This window comes from Capricornis sumatraensis, chromosome 6 (genome assembly GCF_032405125.1).
Source record: "Capricornis sumatraensis isolate serow.1 chromosome 6, serow.2, whole genome shotgun sequence".
NCBI lineage: Eukaryota > Metazoa > Chordata > Mammalia > Artiodactyla > Bovidae > Capricornis > Capricornis sumatraensis.
Window position 1 is genome coordinate 83,792,146 of NC_091074.1, and position 26,628 is coordinate 83,818,773.

Below are 26,628 nucleotides of genomic sequence, written 5' to 3' on the forward strand. Positions count from 1 at the left end.
TTTAGTCACTCAGTCAAGTTCAATTCTTTTGTAACCCCATGGATTGTACCCCACCAGGCTCCTCTGTCCATGAGATTCTCCAGGCAAGAATACTGGAGTGGGTTGCCATTTCCTTTTCCAGGGGATCTTCTTAGGAATTTCGTTTTGGGGACAGAAAATGATGCATTCAGAAGCGAGATTCCAGCCCCAGATCCAGGCGCCAGGAGGCAAGGAGATGGAATCCGGGCCTCGGACGGTGCGGGTACATCAAAGGAGACCTCAAGGGACCTCCTGGCGACCCCAGCGGGGACCAGGACAGGAGCCGGGCGGAGATGGGTGGCGACCAAGTCTGGCACGGGGGGGCGTGGCTGAGGCGGGGCAGGGGGCGTGTTGGAGGGGCAGGGGCGGGACCGGGATCAGGGGATGGGGCGGAGGTGGGTCGCGGTCGAATCTGGTACAGTGGGGCATGGCAGAGGCCGGGGCAGGGGCGGGGCCGGGGTCAGGGCAGGGGGCGGGGCGGAGGTGTGTCCAGTCTGAAGGCAGGGGGTGGGGCCGAGGCTCGGGCTGGGGCGGGGCCGAGCTCGACTTTGGTGTCCTTGGTGGCCCGCTGCTCCAGTCTGGCCGCTCGGTTTTCGTGCATCTTGCTTCGCTTGGTTTCTGGTTGAAAGATCGCCATGGCGCTGCGTGCGGCCGTGTTCGACCTGGTCGGGGTCCTGACTCAGCCCTCGGTCACCAGTTTCTGGGATCGCGCCGAGGAGGAGCTGGCGCTGCCCAGGTAAGGGACCCCGCGTCGCTGCCAGTGCTCAGAAGCCTGCGTGGGTTGGTCCGGGCGGCTGGGGCGCCACTCCTTGGAGAAGTTGCTTTTTGAGACTCGCAGTTCTGATTTCAGATTGCTTGCTGTAGGGTGAGAGCGCTGGGTGGAAGGTTAGAACAATTACTCGGCCCTCAAATACCACTCTGTGTAAGTAGATCCACTGTCTTTCAATTTTCTTTTTTACTTTATTTTACTTTACAATACTGTATTGGTTTTGCCAAACGTCAACATGAGTCCGCCGCGGGTGTACATGCTGAGTGTGTAAAGCTCTCTAAGGACTCCACTGGCACCCCACTCCAGAAATCCCAAGAACGGCGGAGCCTAGTAGGCTACAAACCAAGGGGTCGCGAAGAGTCGGACACGACTGAGCGACTTCACTTTCACTTTCACTTTCATACACTGGAGAAGGATGTAGCAACCCACTCCAGTGTTCTTGCCTGGAGAATCCCAGGGATGGGAGCCTGGTGGGCTGCCGTCTATGGGGTCGCACAGAGTCGGACACGACTGACATGACTTAGCATCAGCAGAAGGACTCCAAAATTGACCTTTATATTGAAATCTTTTCTTAAAGTCAGAGAAATTACTCCCTGAGGTGTCTGCTGCCCATTACTTCTCTGTAATGGAGTGGGCTCGGGCTTTCCTTGTGGCTCAGCTGGTAAAGAATCTGTCCGCAGTGAGGGAGACCCGGGTTCGATACCTCGGTTGGGAAGATCCCCTGGAGAAGGGAAAGGCTACCCGCTCCAGCATTCTGGCGTAGAGAATTCGATGGACTTTATAGTCCGTGAGGTCGCAAAGACTCGGACACGACTGAGCGACCTTCACTTCACTTAGAGAGCTGCGCTGAAGGTTTCTAGAGGAAGAACCCCTGTGCTTGTACAATGTTAACAGCAAAGCAGAAACGGCCCCCAAACCTAACTACTGGAAAACGGTCAACTAGGAAGCACAACCAGTAACCACAAGGTTAAGGATGAGATTTCAGTGACATCAGAAAATATCTGTTATATTAAGTGTAGAAAAACAAACCCACCGAAATGTACAACTCTTTATACAGCTTGGAAACTATGGAAAAACTATTTCAACTATGGAAAAACAGCTACATGTTGAAGATGCCTGAAAGAAATGTTCCAGAATACCCTTGTGGCTGCACCAATTTACAATCCAGTCAATAGTGCAGGCAGGTTTCTCATTCTCCACATCCTTGCCAAACATGTTACTGCTTGTCTTTTGATAATAGCCATTCTAACAGATGTGAGGTGATATCTCACTGTAGTTTTGATTGCCTTTCCTTGAAGTCCCTTTAACCATGGTATTGTTTCACTTTTTTTAGCCTGTAAGTTGTATTATTATTTTTTTTTAAGACATAAAAAGAGAGTAAGGTATGTCATATGTTTATACCTGTGACCTCATCAGTGGGGGAGAGAACATGACTTGTGAATGTACTAGTCACAAGAATACTTCTCAGTATACCAGTGCATATACTTGAGAGTATATCTGTGAGTACACAGGTCACAGGTAGTCAAGTTTACAAATGTACAAAATTTCAGAGTCCAGAGTGCTAACCATTACACAATGGTACCCACAAATGTACAAAATTTCAAACAGCACTGAACTTTGAGTCTGACCCAGGTTAAAATCTCAGTTCTAACACTTAGCGTTGGGCCACCTTGCTTAACCTTACTTATTCAACTCAACTGAGACCTTAGTCTTAAAATGCCTCCCCTCAAATTTCTGTATGGGTTAGATTAGATGACATGTAAAATAGGTGGGCCACTGTGTTCCTGATCCAGTTTTTATTTATTCGGTTCTCAGGCACAGGGAGAGCAATGTACTGGGATGTTCTATTCATCCAGTGTGGCACTGACTCACACGCTATTTCCGTGACCATGGTGAGGATTGTTCCCAGTAGTCACAGAACAGTATAGCAAAGCTAGCTGACCCCGGAAGTCAGAGTCCACGACTTTGAACGTATTAGCCTGTGGACAGAAAATGGAAGTGCCTCTCCACTTTTTCTTGTTCCTCTCCACATCCCAGACATCATCATGCTGCTAAGTCGCTTCAGTCGTGTCCGACTCTGTGCGACCCCATAGACGGTAGCCCACCAGGCTCCCCCATCCCTGGGATTCTCCAGGCAAGAACAGTGGAGTGGGTTGCCATTTCCTTCTCCAATGCATGAAAGTGAAAAGTGAAAGTGAAGTCACTCAGTCGCGTCTGACTCCTAGTGACCCCATGGACTGCAGCCTTCCAGGCTCCTCCGTCCATGGGATTTTCCAGGGAAGAGTATTGGAGTGGGGTGCCATTGCCTTCTCCGGACATCCTCATAGTTGATACATAAATCATTTAGGCAAAACCCAGGGTTTTATTTGTTTATTTAGTTTATAATCTTTTGGCAGCAAAATCTGACCTGGCTTCATTTGGTGGCAAGTCTTATCTGAACAAGCATGAGGTTATTTATCACCATTATCTCTCCTACTACTGTAAATAATCACATGTGCATGTGGCGTGTGTTCTCAGTCATGTCTGACTCTTTTGTGACCCCATGGACTGTAGCCCATCAAGCTCCTCTGTCCATGGGATTCTCCAGGTGAGAATACTTCAGAGGGTTGCCATATCCTCCTCCAGGGGATCTTCCCGATCCAGGGATTAAACCAGCATCTCCTGCTTCTTCTTCATTGGCAGGTGGATTCTTTACCACTTGAGCCACCTGGGAAACCTCAAATAGTCACACCTTTCACTATAAATATATTCATGAGTTTGATTACACAGGCTGCCTCAGGCCCTCCTGGAGATGTTACTTAATATATGGTATATCCCCCATTTTACCTTTACAGTCTGAAAAATGCAGACACATTTATGAATACATTGGTTAGTAGGTAGGTAGGTTGGTAGACAGGTAGGTTTAAAACAAACAGTAGAATTCTAGTACATGTATTGTTCTAGGTTTTAACTTTTTGTCTAATTTTAACCATTTTATTTCATTCAACACTTGGATGTCTTTTTGTTTACACAGAGCTACTTTTCTCTTTTTAACCACTGCATAGTATTCCACAATATGGAAGCTCCATAATTTATTTAACCATTTTCCCCTGTTGGTGGACATTTATTTGTTAGTGGTCACTATTGCAAATAATGTCACTGTCATATTTCCATAGGGTAGTTTTCTAAAAGTGGAGTTGCCAAGTAAAAGCAAGTAGTATTTACATTTAAAATATCGACTGATTCTGCCAAGCTATTCTCCAAAAAATGCTGTACCTGCCCTGACTATGCTTGAGTAGGCCAGCCCAGATCCTCCCTAAGGTGGAGATGACTCTCTTGAACTTTTGCCAGACATAGAGGGAAAAACATTATCCTGTATCAGTCTGCATTTTCCTCTCTGCTATTCATTTTTATTGGTCATCTGTATTTTTTTTTCCCTTGGTATTTACCTTTTTATACCATTTGCCCATTTTTGCATTTGATTGTCACTTTCTTCTTGATTTCTAGGAACTTTTGATTTCTACCATGATGTTTTATGTTTTTTACTTACCATCTCTTCTGCTACTTCTTTTTTTAAAAAATATTTATTTATTTGATTATGCCGTGGCATGTGGGATCTAGTTACCTGACCAGGGATTGAACCCAGCCCCTAGCAGTGAAAGCTTGGAGTCCTAACCACTGGACCACCAGGGAGTTCCTGAAATTGTTTTTTTAAAAAAATCTTTTAAGACTATCTTTTGTGTAATTTCAGTGGTATTTTAGACAGAGAGAGAAACAGATAAGTGCCCAGATGGTGTCTTGGTACAATCCCCTCTTTCAATAGCATCAAGGTTGCAAAGAACAAAGCTCTTGATTTAGGAGTCTTAAGAACTGCAATTCAGGAGAAACAAATTTGGGTAAAACCGAGAGTGTTTTGGGGAAGAGAAAGAGTCAAGGGCTTATTAAGGCAAAAGCCACGAGGCTGTGCTCTGATTTGAGAAAGGAAATAGTTGCCCTTTGGGGAGGGAGCCTAGTACGTATCCTGAGTTTCTGGCAGGTATTCTGATGTCTTCTAGGACAGTACGTAGAACAATACATGGTCTCACCCAGATTGAGACTTACATAAGTCTTGTGTCCTCGGCAGCCTCCTGGCTCCATTCTAGACCACTCACTTATTTATTATTGTTATTGCTCAGTCATTCAGTCATGTCCAACTCTTTGAGACCCCATGGACTGCAGAATGCCAGGCTTCCCTGTCCTTCACCATCTCCTGGAGTTTGCTCAAATTCATGTTCATTGATTCAGTGATGGTATCCAACCATCTCAATCTTGGTTGCCTCCTTCTCCTCCTACCCTCAGTCTTTCCCAGTATCAGGGTCTCTTCTGGTTTTCCTTTCACACTATTTTAATCAGTGCATAACGTTGTGTGCCTAATAACTCTACTGCATAAATGTTTGTGCCCTTTGTCAGTATAAAAGTTCTCAGTAGGTATACAATTTTTCTAAAGCAGTTGTATCAGATCCTGCTCCTACCAGAAATATAAGAGAGTTCTAGTTTCTCCACATTGTCATTAGTACTTGATGTCATTCTGTTTAAATTTAGCAAATCTGGTGGGTTTATGGTGTTATCTCATGGTTCATTTGTATGTTTTTTAGCCCTTGTATTTTTTTTTTTAATTTTTACAGTGTTGTGTTGGTTTCTGCCATACAACAACTCAACTCAAATCAGAAATAATTATACTTGTATGCTCTCCCTCTTGAGGCTCCCTCCCTTCCCCCCCATCCCACAGAGTGAAATAAGTCAGAAAGATGAAAACAAATACATATTTATGCCTAAATGTGAAATCTAGAAAAATGGTACTGATGAACCTATTTGCAGGGAAGGAATGGCAACACAGATGTAGAGAATGGACTTGTAGACTTGGAGGAGGAAGGAAAGAGTGGGACGAATAGAGACAGTAGCATCAACATATATACACTATTGTGTATATGTAAAATGGATAGTTAGTGAGAAGTTGCTATATCACACAGGGAGCCCGGCCTGGTGCTTTGGCACCATGGCTTTAATTCGCATTTTTCTGATGAATAATGATGTTGAGCTTCTTATTAGGTGCTTACTGGCCATTTGATAATTTTCTTGAATGAGATAGTAGTTTGTTATAATTTCTTTTAAACCATTTCTTTGCTTTTCTCAGGATTTTTATTTTGATCTATCTTTAAGTTGACTGGAAGTCTTTCTTGTATTTATTTTTCTTCCAGGAAAGGCATGATGGCAAACTACTATATTAGTTTTCCCTGCCTGAACCTGGTTTGTGTGGGTTTCAGCTTACCAATAACCAATGTTCTGTTTAGGCCAGTCCTTGAGGTTCTTATTGTGATTACAAGACACCCTTCAGCAGTAGCCATTGGGGAACTTGGAAAAAAATAAAGGTTTATTACTTATGAGACCTGGAAGTTACACAGCACACCTGGGGCCACATAGTGAGGATATGAGGAGAATGAGAGCACCTGGGCCTGGGTTCTGCTTTTATCAGGGTTCAGGATGTGGGCCATGGTTTCATGGGCTCACTCTTTATTGGTGAATTTCAAACAAGAGCAGGAATTTAAAGCATGGAAATAGAACAAATAGCCCATTTGATCAGTTATGAAAGCAACCAAGATCTCTAAAACAAAGGTGCCTCCTTGGACATAAGTTGTCTGGAGATAGACTTGGGGGGCATTCTTTCTTGGCATATTTTTATCTCAATGTCTAGTGTGTATCACTCCACCATTTTCTCACATTTAAAGCTGCAATCATAGAAGGCTGTTGTCAGTCTGAACTGTTCTTCTTTTGTGTATAGTCTTTCTTTTTTTTTGCCCAAAATGTTGTCTGTTAGACTTTCTTATCCCAAGAATTGAAACATTTCCCCACTCTCTATCTGCTGTGGTTATTTTTTCATTAATTTTGACTGGTGAACACTATTTTTTTGGTGAACACCTTTGATTTAAGAACTCAGATTTTTCTTTAGCCTGGAAGGAAACATCTTCTCCCATTTTTCCTTTGACTATTGCTTTCTGATCTTTCTGTGATTCTTCTTGTTTATTGAAGGAATTTGGCCTCCATAGGCCTTATCTTTTTGTACATTAATTCTTTTTTTAAACTTTTTTTAAAAATTGAAGTATAATTACAATGTTGTGTTAACTTCTACTGTACAACATAGTGAGTCAGCTCTGTGTATAAGTATATCCCCTCCCTCTTGGACCTCTTTTCTCATCCCCCACCTCTCTAGATCATCAAAGAGCACCAAGTTGACCTCCCTGCTTGCACGTTAATTTTAATTGATTCATCATTTTACTCTTTGTCCTTGGAAATTTTGTGGGGTCTTTTGATTCACTAATTTCATTTCTGTGATAGCCATTTCACTGTTCCCTGCTTTTATTAAGCAACCTTAAAATTTGAAAGTCATGCTTTCCAGTGCCAACAACTTATCTCCAATTGCCTCTCTGAGACACCAGTAAAAATACTGCCTCCTTTTGTTTTATGGAGTTATCAGCCTCTCCTTCCTGTACAGCTACAGTCTTCCTTCATTTCCTCTTCTTTTACTGCTGCTGCTGCTGCTAAGTCGCTTCAGTCGTGTCCGACTCTGTGCGACCCCATAGATGGCAGCCCACCAGGCCCCTCCGTCCCTGGGATTCTCCAGGCAAGAACAGTGGAGTGGGTTGCCATTTCCTTCTCCAATGCGTGAAAGTGAAAAGTGTAAGTGAAGTCGCTCAGTCGCGTCTGACTCCTAGTGACCCCATGGACTGCAGCCCACCAGGCCCCTCCGTCCATGGGAGTTTCCAGGCAAGAGTGCTGGAGTGGGGTGCCATTGCCTTCTCTGTCCTCTTCTCTTACCTACCCCCAGTTTCAGGCAGCAAAACCAATTCTCCCTGTGCTTTTCCATCTCACTCATCCAGTGTGTAATAGTTATTTGTTTATTTGTTGCCTCCCTTGTTCTCCTAGGAGCTCCCTAAGAATATATCCATATTTTTTCCTTTTTCTATCACAGCACCAGACACAATGCCCTGATGCCTTAGGTCCTCAATGAAAGATTGTTGAGTTGAACTGTGTGTTGTTTCTTAAAAGTGGGTGGCAGCTGAGAAGGGCATGAGGGATCTTTTCAAGGTGATGTACCATGCTATGCTTTGTAATTCAGTCATGTCTGACTCTTTGTGACCCCATGAACTGTAGCCCACCTCTGTCCATGGGGATTCTCCAGGCAAGAATACTGGAGTGGGTTGCCGTGCCCTCCTCCAAGGGATATTCCCAACCCAGGTCTGGATCGAACCCAGGTCTTCCCCATTGCAGGTGTATTCTTTACCATCTGAGCCACCAGGGAAGATAGAAATGTTCTAAAACTGCAACACAGAGATGTTTGTACACCACTACGAAAATTACTACAAGTCATTGACTTGTACACTGAAAACTTGTGAGTTTGATGACATGTAAGTATAATTTAATAAAGTCATATCTGAAAAAAGACAATCAATGGCACAGATGTGCCAAAGCCATTGTTGATGTTGGAAAATTGAACAAGGCTATAAATAGTAGGGATATATTTTTTTAATCTTATGTCTTAATGTTAATCATTGTTACCTACAAGAGGATTAGTTGGGTAAAAGGTTGTTGACTTATCAGATATGAAACTCCCAGATATCTGTCCTCTTAACATGGAATGTTAAATCTTAGTACTTTCAGCTGGGTTGCCAATTCCATTCCATTCTAAGTTTTTGCCTAGAGCACTATACTAAGAAGGACTATAAATCAATGTCTGAATGCAGTGGTATAGGATGTGACGGGTTAGAAACTTCGGCCAGGAATTTGAGGGAACAGAGTTGTATGTGCCATCTGCTAACTGTCTGATGTCACCCAGCCAACCATGGGAGGTGAGAAATTATCAAGAAAGTGGAATGGAACATTTTGTTTTATAATGTAGGAAAGTAAGAGGGTAATGACCTGGTCTCTCTCTGTCTGCATCTCCTCTGGGCCACATACACAGGATGAACATGAACCAATGTATTAATCAGCTAGGGTTACTGTAAAGAAGGACTACAAACTAGGTGTTTTCAACAGCAATTCCAGAAGCTAGAAGTCCGCCATCGAGGTGTCTGTCCCCTACCTGCTGCTGTGATGAAGTCATTTAAACGTTCCCAATGTTTCTTTGTGTCTTGCAGAGGCTTTCTGAGTAAAGCTTTCCTGAAGGGAGGCCCGGATGGTCCCAGCACCCGTGTGATGAAGGGAGAGATCACATTTTCCCAGGTGCAGTGACGTCTCATAGACCCCCTTAAGGAGATGTTCTGTGCCTACACACCCATCTTCCCCCACTACCCATAAGCTCTGTGAGGGCAGGACCACGTCTTCTGCCTCATCCATTTACCCCTTATAACACTTAACTCACAAGACTGGTGTGGAGACATTTCAGGCTGGTTTACTGTCTCTTTGAGCCAAACAGGGGCATGCCCCAGTGACTAGGAAATTCCCCAAGCCCTTGAAGATGTGTGCCAGGGAATTACAGCAGCCAGAGTAGCTTTTTCTCCCCCTTAAGCTGTAGTTAAATACACATCACATGAAATTTACCACCGTGATCATTTTTAAGTATACAATGCAGTAATGTTATGTATCTTCACGTTAGGTAACCAAATCCACCATCCATCTCCAGACTGTTTTTTAAAAAAATTTTAAGTTACTATGTTGTATTTTCTTCCTTTCTTTCTTCCTTTCTTTCTTTCTTTCTTTTTCGGTTACATGGAATGTGGAATCTTAGTTCCCCCACCAGGGATTGACCCTACACTCTGTGCTGTGGAAACTCAGAGTCTAATCCTTTGGACCACCAAGCAAGTCCCAGAATTCTTTTTATCTTCAAAAACTGAAACTCTATACCCATTAAACAGCAACTTCCCACCCCTCCTTACCCCCAGCCCCTGGCAACCACTATTGCATTTTCCATGTATTCTTTATATGGGCTTCCCTGGTGGCTCAGATAATAAAGAATCTGCCTGCCTATGCAGGAGACCTGGGTTCCATCCCTGGGTCGGGAAAATCCCCTGAAGGAGGAAATGGCAACCCACTCCAGTATTCTTGCCTGGAGAATCCCACATGCATAGAGAGAGGTGCCTCGTAGGCTACAGTCCCTGGGGTCACAAAGAATAGGGCACAACTGAAGTGACTAACACTCATGCAACATTTGTCCTCTTGTGACTGGCTTATTTCACTTTGCATGAAGTCTTCAAGTCTCATCCATACTGTAGCCTGCGTCACCATTTCCTTCTTTCTAAGGGTGAATGGTATTCCACTTATGCATAGACCACACTCTGTTTATCCATTCATCTTTCAAAGGATGTTTGGGTTGCTTTCTCCTTTTAGTTATCATGAACAGTGCTGCTATGAACATGGGTGTACAAATATCTGTTTGAAACCTTGCTTTCAGGTTTTCTGGGTATGTATCCAGAAGCGGGATGGCTAGATCATAGGGCAGTTTCAGTTTTTAATTTTTTGAGGAACCACCATATGATTTTACATAGTGGCTGCACCATTTTACATTTCTCTGCAACACACCCGAGGTTACCAGTATTTCCATATCCTTGCCAACTTATTATTTTCATGTTTTTTTTTTTTTTAATAGTAGTCATCCTTAGAGTAGTTGTTTTCAGGCCAAGCCACTGGGTCAGAGGCAGTTTTGCTAATTAATAACTATGTGATGGGTGGACTTTGGAATCTAGGGACAGAATGTGGGTCACGGTTCCCACTCACAGATGTGTGAGCACACCAAGTCCCAGAAGCTCTCAAAGTCAGTTTTGCCATCTATAAAATGAGACAAATAACACTGGCCATCTCCTAGGTTGTTATGAAGATTGAAAAGTGCTTAGCACAGTGCTTGTCATGTAATAAGTGCTTAAGAAATAGTAGTTATTATTATTACTACAACCTTGACTTTTTAAATTTGTAGTATGTGCATGCTCAGTCACTTTGGTCGTGTCCAACTCTTTTGTGACCCTATAGGCTGTAGCCCACCAGGCTTCTTTGTCCATGGGATTTCCCAGGGAAGAAGAATGGAGTGGGTTGCCATTTCCTCCTCCAGGGTAATCTTCCCATCCCAGGGATCAAACTCAAGTCTCCTGCTGGTGCTGCCATTTTAAAACAATGCCACAGACCAGGTGACTTAAACAACAAAAATTGATTTTCTCAGAGATCTAGGGGTAGAAGCCCAGGATCAAGGTGTCAGCAGGGCTGGTTTCTCCTGAGGCCTCTCTCATTTGCTTGCAAATGGCCTCCTTTTCCCTGTCCAGACACTTTGGTTCTTCTGTGTGTATCTGTGTCCTGATCTCTTATTCTTTAAAGGACACCCATCAGATTGGATTAGGGCCCCCAGTGACCTCATTTTACCTTAGGGAAGTGAGTGAATGAAAGTCACTCAGTTGTGTCTGACTTTTGGTGACCCCATGCACTGTAACCCATAAGGCTCCTCTGTCCGTGGGATTCTCCAGGCAAGAATATTGGAGTGGGTTGCCATTCCCTTCTCCAGGGGATATTCCCAACCCTGGGATCAAACCCAGGTCTCCCGCATTGCAAGTGGATTCTTTACCATCTGACCTACCTTAATGATTCTTTAAAGACCCTCTCATCAACAACATCACATTCCAAGGTCTTGGGGTTTAGGACTTCAACATGAATTTGGAGGAAACAAAAGTAGGCTCATAATAGGGATGTTTGAGTAGTTTCCAATTGGGAGCTCTTGGGAATATCACTGTTAGAACACTTCGGCTCATGTCTTTTGACATGTGTAGACAATTTCCACTGGGTATGTGTACAGGACCCTAATGCTGAGGAAAGACCCTGATGCTGGGAAAGATTGAGGGCAGAAGGAGAAGGGGGAGGCAGAGGATGAGATGGTTGCATGGCATCACCAACTCAATGGACATGAGTCTGAGCAAACTCCGGGAGATAGTGAAGGACAGAGAAGCCCACTGTGCTGCAGTCTGTGGGGCTGCGAAGAGTCGGACATGACTGAGTGATGAACAATAATGTGTCCAGGAACAGATCTTGTAGCTCACAGGCAATGCATATGTTCAGACTAAGTATGTACTGCCCAAAGCTTTCCCAAGTGGTTGTACCAACTGACAGTCCCTCATCAATTCACTTTTGCAGTGGGTGCCATTCATGGAAGAAGACTGCAGGAAATGCTCCAAGGACTCTGGAATCTGCCTCCCAGAGAATTTCTCTATCAAGCAAATCTTTGAGAAGGTACTTTCAGCAAGAAAGATCAACTACCCCATGCTTCAGGCAGCTGTCACTCTCAAACAGAAGGGTAAGGATCCAATACTGGCCATTCTCTGACCTAATTGCAATAGAACCATTGGGAAGGTCAGGTTGTAGTATGTTGAAATGTGATTTGAGATCAAGAATCTTCTGGGCCTAGATGGAGAGCTGTTCTTCAAACACAGCTTCAAAGTAAGTTTTAGGAAATGGCCAAAATAAGCACTATCAGAATATCTGTAAGAAAGAATTTTGTTTAATTAGCAATTTATGCCTCATGAGCAAAATTCTCCCCCTACCATGGTACCAGTAATGACCTGAATGACCCAACCTCTTGTCACAGTGATTATAAAACAAAGCCTTTTATATTTCGTTTTGTTTTGATTGTGCCATGAAACACAGAAAATCTAAGTTCCCCAACCAGAAATCAAACCCACACCCCGTGCAGTGGAAGTGCATAGTCTTAACCACTGAACCACCAAGGAAGTCCCAAAAAACAAGACCTTTTAAACAACCATGATTTTCTCAACCTCTTCATGTCACAGTGGTTGAGCTATATGAGCTGGCTGACATGGATTCAAGTGGTGTCAGATAGTCTAGGACATGAGGTCATGCCCATTCAATAGGCGTTTACTTATTTATCACAGAAATTTTAATTGTTAATTACAAAGATGATTTAAAATATGGAAAAATGCTTTAGACAGGAGGTTAGATAATAAAAGCAGAATGGTAAAACTGTCAGAACACTAAGATTATACTTATGTAAAGATGCAGTTGGGTATAAAGAAGGAAAGGGCTTCCCAGGTGGCACTAGTGGTAAAGAACCCACCTGCCAATGCAGAAGACTTGGGTTTGATCACTGGGTCAGGATGATTCCCTGGAGGGAGAGCATGGCAACCCACTCCAGTATTCTTGCCTGGAGACTCCCATGGACAGAGGAGCCTGGAGGGTTACAGTCCACAGAGTTGCAAAGATTCAGGCACAACTGAACACACAAACAACACACACACTAACAAAGTTTGCAGTAACGTGGCCTGGTAGGAGGGTGGAGGGTTGGAGTGGCAGTCAGAAGGTGGGATTCTAGGCCTTGCTTGGCTCTGCCTGTACTGTGTGGCTCTGGGCAGGTTAGAATTTGTCTGAGCTTTCATTTTCCTGTTGGTAAAGGTGGGATGGTAAGGCCTATGCTGCCTGCCCTAAAGGTGTAAGGATCAAAGGGGCTGATGAAAGTTAAAACACTTTGATCAGATGAGCTTCTTGCTCTGCAATTGCAAGGAATGAAGGGATGTATCATCTCCATCCAAAAGCCCTTGGTACACACCATTAGCTGGATCTCATGTCTGCATCAGAAGGGGTGGATGGGTAAAGATGGTGCTTTTCCAACTTGTCAGTTGAGAAGCCAGGCATCAGGAGATTGATGTAAGTGAGCAGAACCCTGTTTGGCCCCATCTTTGGGACCCCCTCAGTGGGACACCCGGAGCTTCTCAGAGCAAAGTTCTGTAGCTGGCCGATTCACTGGCACCTTCTTGCTTAGGATTTACAACCTGCATCCTCACCAACAACTGGCTGGATGACAGCGCTGAGAGAGGCAGCATGGCCCAGGTGTTGTGTGAGCTCAAGCCACACTTTGATTTCCTGATTGAGTCATCCCAGATTGGAATGGTCAAGCCTGACCCTCAGATCTACAAGTTTGTGCTGGACACCTTGAAGACCAGCCCCAGTGAGGTACGTGGACACTGCCTTTCAATGGAAAAGAATGTTCTAGAGTGATTGCAATCAAGAAAAATTGAGGGACCTTCCCTAGAGGGTCCAATGGTTAAGAATCTGCCTTCCAATGCAGGGGACACAGGTTCAGTCCCTGGTTGGGGAACTGATATCCCACATGCTGTGGGGTAACTAACCCTGAACACTCAGGTGGAGAGATCCCGGGTGCCACAACTAAGACTTGATGCAGCCAAATAAACAAATAAATTTTTAAAACATTAAAGAGGTGTGAACAGGTAGGGAACACCTGGGACTTGGCAGAGTGGTCCAATGTCCAGTGGTGGGAGCGACTTCTCCCAGGCCAGGACTTCTAAAGTGTTTTCACCTGCCCCTTCAGCCTAGGAAGTTCTACTAGAGATGGACCTCTGGTTAACCTCTGTGCCTCTTGCAGGACCTTGGTTAAAACAGGCATCATTGTCCAGACCATTCAGAATGGCTTCCCAGGTGGCGCTGGTGGTGAAGAACCCACCTGCCAATGCAGTGAGACTTCAGAGATGCGGGTTCAATCCCTGGGTCGGGAAGATCCCCTGGAGAGCTTGATTAAAACAGTCATTATTGTCCAAAGCTGCCAGACCAGCTGCCTGCATTTACCTATAAAGAAACATAGACCCTGGGAGACTTTCCCAAGACCACAGGCTAATGTCACCCAACCAAAGTCTGTACAGGAAGGGGATCCAATACTACAAGAGTCTCCTTGTAGACACCCCCACACCCCTAACTCCTGCCTTCATGCCGTGTCTAGGTTATCTGGTCTAAAATGTTGTTTTTGTTGTGTTTCACTACTCTGTTCTCCACAAACGTGGTTGGCCCAAGACAAAATTCCTCTCTGACACTTTCCTGTTGGCCCCTTTCACCCATAAGCTGATCGTTGTGACACACAGACTCTCTAGCTGTGGCATGTGAGCTCAGTAGTTGCAGAGGCGGGCTTAGTTGCTTTACAGCATGTAGGATCTTAGTTCCCTGACCAGGGATCTAACCAGTGTCCCCTGCATTGCAAAGCAGATTCTTAACCACTGGACCACCAGGGAAGTGCCAAAGGATCTTTTTTTCTTTTTAATTTAGATCAGATCTACTCAGAATTTATATAGGGAATAAGTGAAGGAAGGAATAACTTTTCTTCCCCCAACACAGTTGAAATATTTAATCTTTTAAGTAATCCTTTTCCTTACCAACTGGGCATGACACTTTTATTAGAAACTAAATTCTCATTTGTGTATGAGTCTGTTCCTAGACCCTGCTATTTCATTAATATGTTTCTCTCTTTTCTAGAACAAAATTTTTTCTTTTTACCTTTTATAGCTTCATATTTTATGAAGCCTTTTATTATCTGACCTTATTATAGGTCTATTCCAAACATTTTTTGGAGGGGGTCTATTCATACATGTTGATTTTCCTAGATGAATTTTAAGTTTCATCTGGTAAGTTTATATGCATCTTTCATCTTCTTACAGTTTCAGATTCAGGGAACATGTGTATCTAACTGTGTGTTTATATGTATGCTTACATAATTAAATTAATTACAAAATTAATTTTAAGAGTGAACAGTTACACGGAGAGAAAAATAACTCGATATTTTATCAATCTGATCATGAGATTACTAATCCTTTTTTTTTTTCTTTTAAGATTTTCTTATATGGACCATTTTTTAAGTCTTTATTGAATTTGTTACAACATTGCTTCTGTTTTATGTTTTGGTTTTTTGGCTGAGATGCTTGTGGGGTCTTAGCTCCATGACCAGGGATAGAACCCACACCCCCTGCATGGAAGGCAAAGTCTTAACCACTGGACTGTCAGGGAAGTCCCGAGATTACTAATTCTTAACCTCAGCCACCGTCCACATTGTAGCATATTTCAGGCTAGTGGCCCTCATGCTTAAGTTTTGCTTTGATCAAACTAACGCTACCATCCCTGCTGTTTGCATTCAGGTGGTTTTCTTAGATAACTTCGAAACTAATCTGCAGCCAGCCCGTGAGATGGGAATGGTCACCATTTTCGTCCGCGACATTGATGCGGCCCTGAAGGAGCTGGAGAAAGTAACCGGGGTGCAGGTAACTTTCCATCTGTGCCGAATCGGATTTCCTGTCACTTGCCTGTGTTTAGCCACGCTCAACAAACCACATGGAGTTCCAGGCAAGGACCTCCTGGGTGGAAGACTGTTACCCTTCCTGTAACCAGCATGATGTCTGTGACGAACTTCCTATTTCCTTCTCTGCAGTCAGCAAACAGGGAAAGGATGCTCAGAGAGCAAGAATCTATATTGGTCAGAGGCAGGGGACCAAGACTAGAGCAAGGCCCTCAGAGTCACACATTCAGAGTAAATACTGAGAATGTCACTGCTGGGTCCTCCTCTGCAGTGGTCAGGAGCCCTGTTCTCTGATCTGCCTGGTGATGCTTCGTGGCTTGGTTCCACCTGGGTCACACCCTCTTGGCAGTCAGAGGGAAAGCCCCAAAGTTAATCTGTTCCTTTCTCAGGAGAGAGGGAGGCCCACCAAGATGCTGCTGGGGGCTGCTAGGGGTTAGCTTGCTCTGGAAGAAAAGAGGCATCTTTTGTTCTTTTAAAAATATACTTATTTATTTGGCTGCATCAAGTCTTAGTTGCCACACACTTTCTTTCTGACACTTATTACCACCAAATATGTGGAGGTTTTTCCCCACACCAAGCAATTCTCTGCTGTTGGAATCCTTTAATGCACCGGAACCTGGTGGTCTGGAATCGACAATAAGAAAGTGAAAGAAGGAAAGAGGCTAATATTCCCCGGGTTACACAGCTGGCCTTCGCACTCCAGGGAATAAGCCAGAAATAGAGAGAGAGAGAGAAGGAAGGATATGGGGACCCAAGTCTGATGGAACAAGTGTGCTTTATTGAGTTCTGTGTGACTATATATACCATATTACAAGGTAGCTTCTTCAGATAAAGATCAAAAGACCAGGCTTTACAAGTTACCAAGGAAACAAGGAGCAGTAGAGGCCATAATGCCAAAAGGCAATCCATATCAAAAGAGGGTCATAGATAATCCCTTTCACCATATGGAAAAGCTAATGAAGGAAATCCTATCCAAGAATCCCATCTCTTTGACCTCCGTCCTGGGAGTGGCTTGCCACTCCTCTCGCTCCTATCAGGAACTGATAAGGAACAGAGGGTTCAAGAGAGATAGGAAACTGCACACAGGAATCCTACTGTTAAACATTCCCTGACAATGCTCCCTATTTTATTATATTTGTAAAAAAGGTCTTGACCATTTGAGTTGTTTAGTTTTAACAATTTTTGCAGAAAGGCAACAGTAAACAACAAATAAAATTGCCAAGACAATCGCCAGAGTTACAGTTCTAGACCCAATGCTGTGGGTGATGCTTTGAAACCATCCTCGTGGGTCTAGCCCAGATAATTGATCAGCTAGTTGTTCAGCTAAAATTTCCAGATTGGTGGATGAGGGCAGACTTTTAAAGAAGATTTCAAAGATTTCTCTTTGCAATAATTGTACATTCAGAGAGGCATTATCATGTATAGTTTGTAAATGAAATTTGATTTGTTCCCAGTTATAGGCACTATGGTCGAATTCAACACGAGTAACACAAAATTGAGTAGAAATCCAGTCACATTTTAGTATCACTTGGTTTTGTACATCTATTAAATGATTTCCAACCGATTTGATGGCTGTTTTTAGTTCCTGTATTTCATTTTGAATATCCTCATCTATCTGAGCCTGAGTGGCCAACATAGTATGAGCATCTTTAGTCCAATTTTGGATAAAATTATGTGTTTGAATTGAGGTTTATAAAGCAATGCCAGAGACAGCACCAGTGGTGCAAATATATATTAATCCCAAAATGCCAAGAATCAGCCATCCAGTGAATAGTTTAGATCGTCTAAATAATTGAGTAAGTAACCAAGGAAGAAAGCCCGGCCATGGGACCTTCTTCCCAGGGCCATTGGAGATTTACTGGTAACCACAAATTACATCAAGATCCAAGAATCAAAAGGTATTCACTTCTTAAGGAAATGCAAGCATTAAGACAGGTATATAATTTGCACTTTATAAATTTACAGAACATAAAGTCTTACTGAATTGTCAGTTTCCTATGGCTAAAACAAAAGGAAGGGGAATACAAGCTTGTAGGAAATATGATTGATTGTAGCAAAAGAAATAATTACCATGACTACGAATGGTTCCTGTGAAATGTCCGGTCCAAGTTCCACGTTCTTCAGTGCTCGCAGCAAGTTTCCATAAGTCCCATTGTTCAGGCCCAATCTGTTTATTGAGGAGGATCCAGGGACAAGGGGGTACCATACCACCGTCAAGCCAGCCAAGAAGTGCTTTGCCATGGTAATGTTCCATCGTGTTAGTAACTTTCCAAGCCACTTGAGTAGCATAATCACATACAGTGCTATTAATATCATCTGAGCAGTTAGACAACCACATACCATGGGGTCCCAAATCGACAGTGGTGTGGCTAGCCACAAATATTAGTTTTCCTGATTTGGCTTGATATTTATCCTAATGAACAGGAGTATATTTAAAGTTCTTATAAGTAAACGATGTACATAATGTTCTTTCTTCTTTGCCTAAGTTTTCCCCCAAGTTTAAGTACTATCGCCATAGTTCACAGAAGAAGAAACGGCGGTAAATAATCAAAGCAATGTCCGAAATTCTTCTTTTGGAGGCAGCACCAAAGCCCAAGTTTGTCAGCTGATGTTTATGCATAATTCCCCTGGGCCCAGGCACAAGGGAAGGACTTCATAGCCTAAAGAAATGTTAATTCGTTTTCCCTCCTCTCCAGAGTGTGAGGGCCCTTTCACATTCCAGGGAGGGGGCATCTGGGTGGAGTCATTGGTTGATATGGTTGGTCCTTTCTCCGTCCATTCTACAACCTGCAATAAAGGGGGGTTGGGTAAGTAAGCCCAGTAAGTATGATTAGTTAATCCGGCTAGAGCAGGGGTTGTGCAGGCCAACAGAGTGAGTATAGCGATAAGAAGGTTTTCAGGACTCTGAGGCATTCCCTGTGGAGAAACCAGATTTTCAGCTTGATTAGTAAGGGTTTTTATCTCTCCCCAAGAGGGGAGGTCATAAGGTTGATGTTGCCAAGGGCGGTGCTTCCTGGAGATATTTAGAGCCGACATGGCCCATATTGGAATTTCTTCCTCCTAGGGTTTTTCTTGCTTGGTCTCCATTTTGAATGCCGGGGTCCTGCTTGGATCAAATTTTCTGGAAAGGGAGCCATGTGAGTTCGTTGGATCCATCTGGGGAAATACAAGCATACCCCTTTCCCTATAAGATTAATTTCCCTGATTTTCATTGTTTATTGAACCCATCTTGATACCAAATGGGCAGAGGAAGAGTAGTGTCCTTCAGGTCCTCAAAATGTTTTTCTGCTCCTGTCAAGATATCTCTTTGTGGTAAGTTTTAAAAATTTAAAACAAATAAAGCTGTATTAACAATAGTTATAGGTTTAGAAAATATCTTATGTTGGAATCTAGTAGAGTCTGCTTTAGAAAGGGAAGATAACAATGTTCCAGTGTATTCCCCTGTTGGGACCTTTAATGGACCAGAACCTGGTGGTCCGGAGTCAATAATAAGAAAGTAAAGGAGAGAGAAAGAGGCTGATATTCCTTGATTTACGAAGAAAACCAATAAAGCTCCTGACACAGGGCTTGCGCTGTTCACGAAGGCACCTGGCGCCCTCTCAATGGGGTGAAGGCACAAAGCACCTTCTCAAGAGGGTCTTAGAAGCCTGGGCAGGAAAATGAACACAGCCGGCTTCTGCGCTCCAGAGAATTACCCTGAGAGAGAGAGAAAGAAAGAAAGACACAGGGTCCCAAGTTCTGATGGAGCAAAGGTGTTTTCTTCAACATTGTGTGAGTATTTATACTGTCTTACAAGGTAGCTATTTTCAGTTCAATTCAGTTCAGTTCAGTCGCTCAGTCGTGTCCGACTCTTTGCGACCCCATGAATTGCAGCACGCCAGGCCTCCCTGTCCATCACCATCTCCCGGAGTTCACCCAGACTCATGTCCATCGAGTCAGTGATGCCATCCAGCCATCTCATCTTCGGTCGTCCCCTTCTCCTGCCCCCAGTCCCTCCCAGCATCAGAGTCTTTTCCAATGAGTCAACTCTTTGCATGATGTGGCCGAAGTACTGGAGTTTCAGCTTTAGCATCATTCCTTCCAAAGAAATCCCAGGGTTGATCTCCTTCAGAATGGACTGGTTGGATCTCCTTGCAGTCCAAGGGACTCTCAAGAGTCTTCTCCAACACCACAGTTCAAAAGCATCAATTCTTCGGTGCTCAGCCTTCTTCACAGTCCAACTCTCACATCCATACATGACCACAGGAAAAACCAGAGCCTTGACTAGACGGACCTTAGTCGGCAAAGTAATGTCTCTGCTTTTGAATATACTATCTAGGTTGGTCATAACTTTTCTTCCAAGGAGTAAGCATCTTTTAATTTCATGGCTGCAGTCGCCATCTGCAGTGATTCTGGAGCCCAAAAAAATAGTCTGACACTGTTTCCACTGTTTACCCATCTATTTCCCATGAAGTGATGGGACCGGATGCCATGATCTTAGTTTTCTGAATGTTGAGCTTTAGGCCAACTTTTTCGCTGTCCTCTTTCACTTTCATCAAGAGGCTTTTTCGTTCCTCTTCACTTTCTGCCATAAGGGTGGTGTCATCTGCATATCTGAGGTGATTGATATTTCTCCCGGCAATCTTGATTCCAGCTTGTGTTTCTTCCAGTCCAGCATTTCTCATGATGTACTCTGCATAGAAGTTAAATAAGCAGGGTGACAATACACAGCCTTGACGTACTGCTTTTCCTATTTGGAACCAGTCTGTTGTTCCATGTCCAGTTCTAACTGTTGCTTCCTGACCTGCATACAGGTTTTCTCAAGAGGCAGGTTAGGTGGTCTGGAATTCCCATCTCTTTCAGAATTTTCCACAGTTTATTGTGATCCACACAGTCAAAGGCTTTGGCATAGTCAATAAAGCAGAAGTAGATGTTTTTCTGGAACTCTCTTGCTTTTTCCATGATCCAGCGGATGTTGGCAATTCGATCTCTGGTTCCTCTGCCTTTTCTAAAACCAGCTTGAATGTCAGGGAGTTCACGGTTCACGTATTGCTGAAGCCTGGCTTGGAGAATTTTGAGCATTACTTTACTAGTGTGTGAGATGAGTGCAATTGTGAGGTAGTTTGAGCATTCTTTGGCATTGCCCTTCTTTGGGATTGGAATGGAAACTGACCTTTTCCAGTCCTGTGGCCACTGCTGAGTTTTCCAAATTTGCTGGCATATTGAGTGCAGCACTTTCACAGCATCATCTTTTAGGATTTGAAACAGCTCAATTGGAATTCCATCATCTCCACTAGCTTTGTTTGTAGTGATGCTTTCTAAGGCCCACTTGACTTCACATTCCAAGATGTCTGGTTCTAGATTAGTGATCACATCATCATGACTATCTGGGTCATGAAGATCTTTTTTGTATAGTTCTTCCATGTATTCTTGCCATCTCTTCTTAATATCTTCTGCTTCTGTTAGGTCCAGACCATTTCTGTCCTTTATCGAGCCCATCTTTGCATGAAATGTTCCCTTGGTATCTCTAATTTTCTTGAAGAGATCTCTAGTCCTTCCCAATCTGTTGTTTTCCTCTATTTCTTTGCATTGAACGCTGAAGAAGGCTTTCTTATCTCTTCTTGCTATTCTTTGGAACTCTCAAATCCCTTATGATTACACAGTGGAAGTGAGAAATAGATTTAAGGACCTAGATCTGATAGATAGAGTGCCTGATGAACTATGGAATGAAGTTCGTGACATTGTGCAGGAGACAGGGATCAAGACCATCCCCATGGAAAAGAAATGCATAAAAGCAAAATGGCTGTCTGGGGGGGGCTTACAAATAGCTGTGAAGAGAAGAGAGGTGAAAAGCAAAGGAGACAAGGAAGGATATAGGCATCTAAATGCAGAGTTCCAAAGAATAGCAAGAAGAAATAAGAAAGCCTTCTTCAGCGATCAATGCAAAGCTATTTTCAGCAGAGATAAAATCAAAACATACAGGTTTTCAAGGAAACATGAAGTCATCCATATGAAAGAAAGAGGGTTGTAAATAATCACTTTTACAGTATGGTTTCTTAAAAAGGAAGAGGGTCGTACATAGTTATCCATCACCGTGTGGAAAAACTAACGAAGGAAATGCATGCATTCCTAAGCCCCTGGGAGTAGTTTGCTACTCCACTTAATTCCTGAATATTCAGGAATTAATAAGGGACAGAGGATTCATGACAGATCCAAAACAGCACACGGGAAGCTTCCTGTTAAATGCTTCCTGACAATTCCCCCTATTTTATTATATTTGTAAAAGAGAGCCTGACCAGTTGAGTTTGTTTAGTATTAACCAACCTTGTAGAAAGGCAACGATAACAACAAATATAATTACCAAACAATCAGCAAAGTTATAGTTCCAGACCCGATGCTGTGGGTAATACTTAGCCTATGGCTATAACAAAGGGAAGTGGGACACAGGCCTGTATAAATATGACTGATTATAGCGAAAGAAATAGTTACCATGACCATGACTGGTCCCTGTGAAATGTCCGGTCCAAGTTCCAAGTTGTTCAGTGCTTGCAGCAAGTGTCCAAATGTCCCATTGTTCAGGCCCATTCTGTTTATCGAGGACGATCCTAGGACAAGGTGGGGCTAATCCACCATCAAGCCACCCAAGAAGTCCTATGTCATGGTAATGCTCCATCGTAGTGTCAGTGACCTTCCGTGTCACTTGCGTAACGTAGTCACCTACCATGCTGTTAACCTGCTCTGAGCAGTTAGATCACCACATACTATGGGGTCCCCAATCAACAATTGTATGATTGGCCACAAACATTAATTTTCCTGATTTGGCTTGACATTTGTCTGAAAGAACTGGAGTATATATAAAGTTCTTATAAGTAAACCTTTTGCATAATGTTCTTTGTTCTTCCCTAACTGTTTCCCTAACACTTCACAGACAAAGAAAGGGCTGCAAATAATGCAAGCAACTCCAAAAATCCTTTTTGGGAGGCAGGATGAAAGCACAAGTTTGTTGGCTGACGTTTATGCATAATTCCCCTGGGCCCAGGCACAAGGGAAGGACTTCATAGCCTAAAGAAATGTTAATTCGTTTTCCCTCCTCTCCAGAGTGTGAGGGCCCTTTCAGTTCCAGAAAGGGGGCATCTGGGTGGAATCATTGGTTGATATGTTTGGTCCTTTCTCCATCTATTCTATGACCTGCAATAAAGGGAGGTTGGGTAAGTAAGCCCAGTTAGTATGATTAGTTAATCCGACTAGAGTGGGGGTCATGCAGGCCAACAGAGGGATCATAGCCATAAAAAGGTTTTCAGGACTCTGAGGCATTCCCTGTGAAGAAACCAGATTTTCAGCTTGATTAGTAAGGATTTTTATCTCTTCCCAATAAGGGAGATCATAAGGTTGATGTCACTGAGGGCGGTACTTCCTGGAGATCATTAGAGCCGATTCAGCCCATATTGGAATTTCTTCCTCCTGGGGTTTTTGTTGTTTGGTCTCCATTTTGAATGCCAGGGTCCCCTTTGGGTCAAATTTTCTGGAAAGGGAGCCATGTGAGTTCGTTGGATCCATCTGGGGAAATACAAGCATCTTCCCTGTAAGATTAATTTCCCAGATTTCCACTGTTTATTAAACCCATCTTGATACCAAGTGGGCAGAGGAAGAGTAGTGTCCTTCAGGTCCTCAAAATGTCTTTCTGCTCTTGTCAAGATATCTCTTTGTGGTAAGTTTTAAAATTTTAAAACAAATAAAGCTGTATTAACAATAGTTATAAGTTAGAGAATATCTAATGTTGGAATCTAGTAGAGTCTGCTTTAGAAAGGGAAGATAGCAATGTTCCAGTGTATTCCCCTGTTGGGATCCTTTAATGGACTGCAACCTGGTTGTCCGGAGTCGACGATAAGCAAGTAAAGGAGAGAGAAGGAGGCTGATATTCCTTGGTTTACGCAGAAAACCAATAAAGCTCCTGACACGGGGCTTGTGCTGTTCACAAAGGCACCTGGCGCCCTCTCGATGGGCTGAAGGCACAGAGCGCCTTCTCAAGAGGGTCTTAGAAGCCTGGGCAGGACAGTGAACACAGCCGATTTCTGCGCTCCAGAGAATTAGCCTGAGAGAGAGAGAAAGAGAGAGAGAGAGACACGGGGACCAAAGTCCTGATGAAGCAAAGGTGTTTTGTTCAACATTGTGAGTATTTATACTGTCTTACAAGGTAGCAATTTTCAACAGAGATAAAGTCAAAATTTACAAGTTATCAAGTTATGAAGTCATCCATATGAAAGAGAGAGAGTTGTAAATAATCACTCTTAAGGTATGGTTCATAAAAAGGAAGAGGGTCGTACATAGTTACGCATCACCGTGTGGAAAAACTAACGAGGGAAATGCATGCATTCCAAAGCCCCCAGGAATCGTTTGCTACTCCACTTAATTCCTGAATTTTCAGGAACTAATAAGGGACAGAGGATTCATGACAAATCCAAAACAGCATACAGGAAGCCTCCTGTTAAATGCTTCCTGAAAATTCCCCCTATTTTATTATATTTGTAAAAAAGAGCCTGACCAGTTGAGTTTGTTTAGTATTAACCAACCTTGTAGAAAGGCAACGAAAAACAACAAATATAATTACCAAGTCAATCTCCAACGATATAGTTCCAGACCCGATGCTGTGGGTAATACTTAGCCTATGGCTATAACAAAGGGAAGTGGGACACAGTCCAGTATAAAATACGACTGATTATAGCGAAAGAAATAGTTGCTATGACCATGACTGGTCCCTGTGAAATGTCCGGTCCAAGTTCCAAGTTGTTCAGTGCTTGCAGCAAGTGTCCAAATGTCCCATTGTTCAGGCCCACTCTGTTTATCGAAGACAATCCTAGGACGAGGTGGGGCTAATCCACCAGCAAGCCACCCAAGAAGTCCTATGTCATGGTAATGCCCCATCGTAGTGTCAGTGACCTTCCGTGTCACTTGCGTAACAAAGTCACACACCATGCTGTTAACCTGCTCTGAGCAATTAGATCACCAATACCATGGGGTCCCCAATCAACAACTGTATGATTAGCCACAATCATTAATTTTCCTGATTTGGCTTGACAGTTGTCCCAACAAACAGGAGTATATGTAGAGTTCTTATAAGTAAACCTTTTGCATAATGTTCTTTGTTCTTTCCCTAACACTTTCCCTAAAGTCTCAGTTGCATAAACTTGGTTCACAGATAAGGAAAGAGCAGTAAATAGTCCAAGCAATGTCCAAAAATTTTTTTAGGGAGGCAGGACTAAAGCCCAAGTTTGTTGGCTGATGTTTATGCATAATTCCCCTGGTCCCAGGCACAAGGGAAGTACTTCATGGCCTAAAGAAGTGTTAATTAGTTTTCCCTCCTCCCCGTTCACATTCCAGGAAGGGGGCATATGGGTGAAGTCATTGGTTGATATGGTTGGTCCTTTCTCCGTCCATTTTAAGGCCTGCAATAAAGGGGGGTAGGGTAAGTAAGCCCAGTTAAGTCTGATTAGTTAATCCAGCTCAACCAAGGGTCTTGCAGACCAACTGAGGTTTTCAGGACTACGAGGCATTTCCTGTTCAAAGACCACATTTTTACCTGGATTAGTAAAGGTTTTTATTTGTCCCCAAGTGAGGAGATCATATGGTTGATCCCTCTGAGGGTGGTGCTTCCTGGAGATCTTTAGAGCTGCCATTGCCCTTATTCGAATTTCTTCCTGTTGGTGTCCATGTTGTCCCGTCTCCTTTTGAAGTCTGGGGGCCCCCTTGGGTCGAATCTTTTGAAGGGGAAGCCATGTGGATTCGCTGGATCTTCTGCGGTAATACAAGCATACCCCTTTCCCTGTAAGATTAGTTTCCCAGAATTCCATTGTTTCATTAACCCGTCTTGGTACCAAATGGGCAGAAGAAGCGAAATGTCCTTAATTCCTCAAAATACCTTTCTGTTCTCGTTAAGATATTTCCCTGTGGTAAGTTTAAACATTTTAAAACAAATAAAGCTATATCAACAATAGTTATACGTTTAAAAAATATCTTATGTTGGAATCTAGTAAAGTTGGCTTTAGATACGGAAGACAGTAGTGTTCCGGTGTATTCCCTCTTTTTTATTATTATTATTTTTATTTGTAACTTTAGTGTGTGATGTGTTCGTTCGACTATGTCTTGTGTCTGTGGATTATAAGGAATATCTGTAATATGTTTAATAGAAAAAGATTGTAAAAATTGTTTAAAGTGTCTAGAAATATAGGCAGGGCCATTGTCTGTTTTTATAAAACTAGGAGTTCACATTACAGCAAAACAAGCTAATAAGTGGGTTATAACGTGTTGTGTAACCTCACCATGAAGAGGTGTGGCCCAAATAAAAAATGAATAAATGTTGATACAGACATGCAAGGAAGAAGATGGAGAAAGTTCAGGGCAATGAGTTACATCCATTTGCCATAGTTCATTAGGTTGCAAGCCATGAGGATTAATACCTTGTGCAATGAGTCGAAGATGTAGGGGCCTTCATCTACCAGTAGAGCAATTACTAATAATTTTTTTAGCCTGGCGGTATGAGATTTTCCATAGGCGGTGTAGGGAGCCAGCATTGTTATGCAACAGAACATGCTGTTCCTCTGGAGTAGCAAAGGAAGCTAGTATATCAGCTTGTTCATTACCATAAGTCATGGGGCCAGGAAGACAAGAATGTGCTCGAATATGTGTAATATAAATGGGAGAATTGCAGTTTCTAACAACAGATTGTAGTTCGAAAAAGAGTTCTTGAATAATAGGTTGATTGGAGTCTATGGTGGAGGTTTCTATATTTTTT

General features: G+C 43.1%; 1 protein-coding gene across 1 annotated transcript in view; it reads left to right on the top strand.

The window, feature by feature from the left end:
• The first annotated feature begins 601 nt into the window (after positions 1-601).
• EPHX2 (epoxide hydrolase 2) overlaps positions 602-26,628 on the top strand; it is a 74,857-nt gene continuing 48,830 nt past the window's right edge. The window contains exons 1-5 of the mRNA XM_068973820.1: positions 602-754; positions 8,938-9,022; positions 11,909-12,068; positions 13,548-13,738; positions 15,703-15,825. Coding sequence (XP_068829921.1) covers positions 654-754; positions 8,938-9,022; positions 11,909-12,068; positions 13,548-13,738; positions 15,703-15,825 — 660 coding nt within the window. The 5' untranslated portion in view covers positions 602-653. The remainder of the gene's footprint in view (positions 755-8,937; positions 9,023-11,908; positions 12,069-13,547; positions 13,739-15,702; positions 15,826-26,628) is intronic.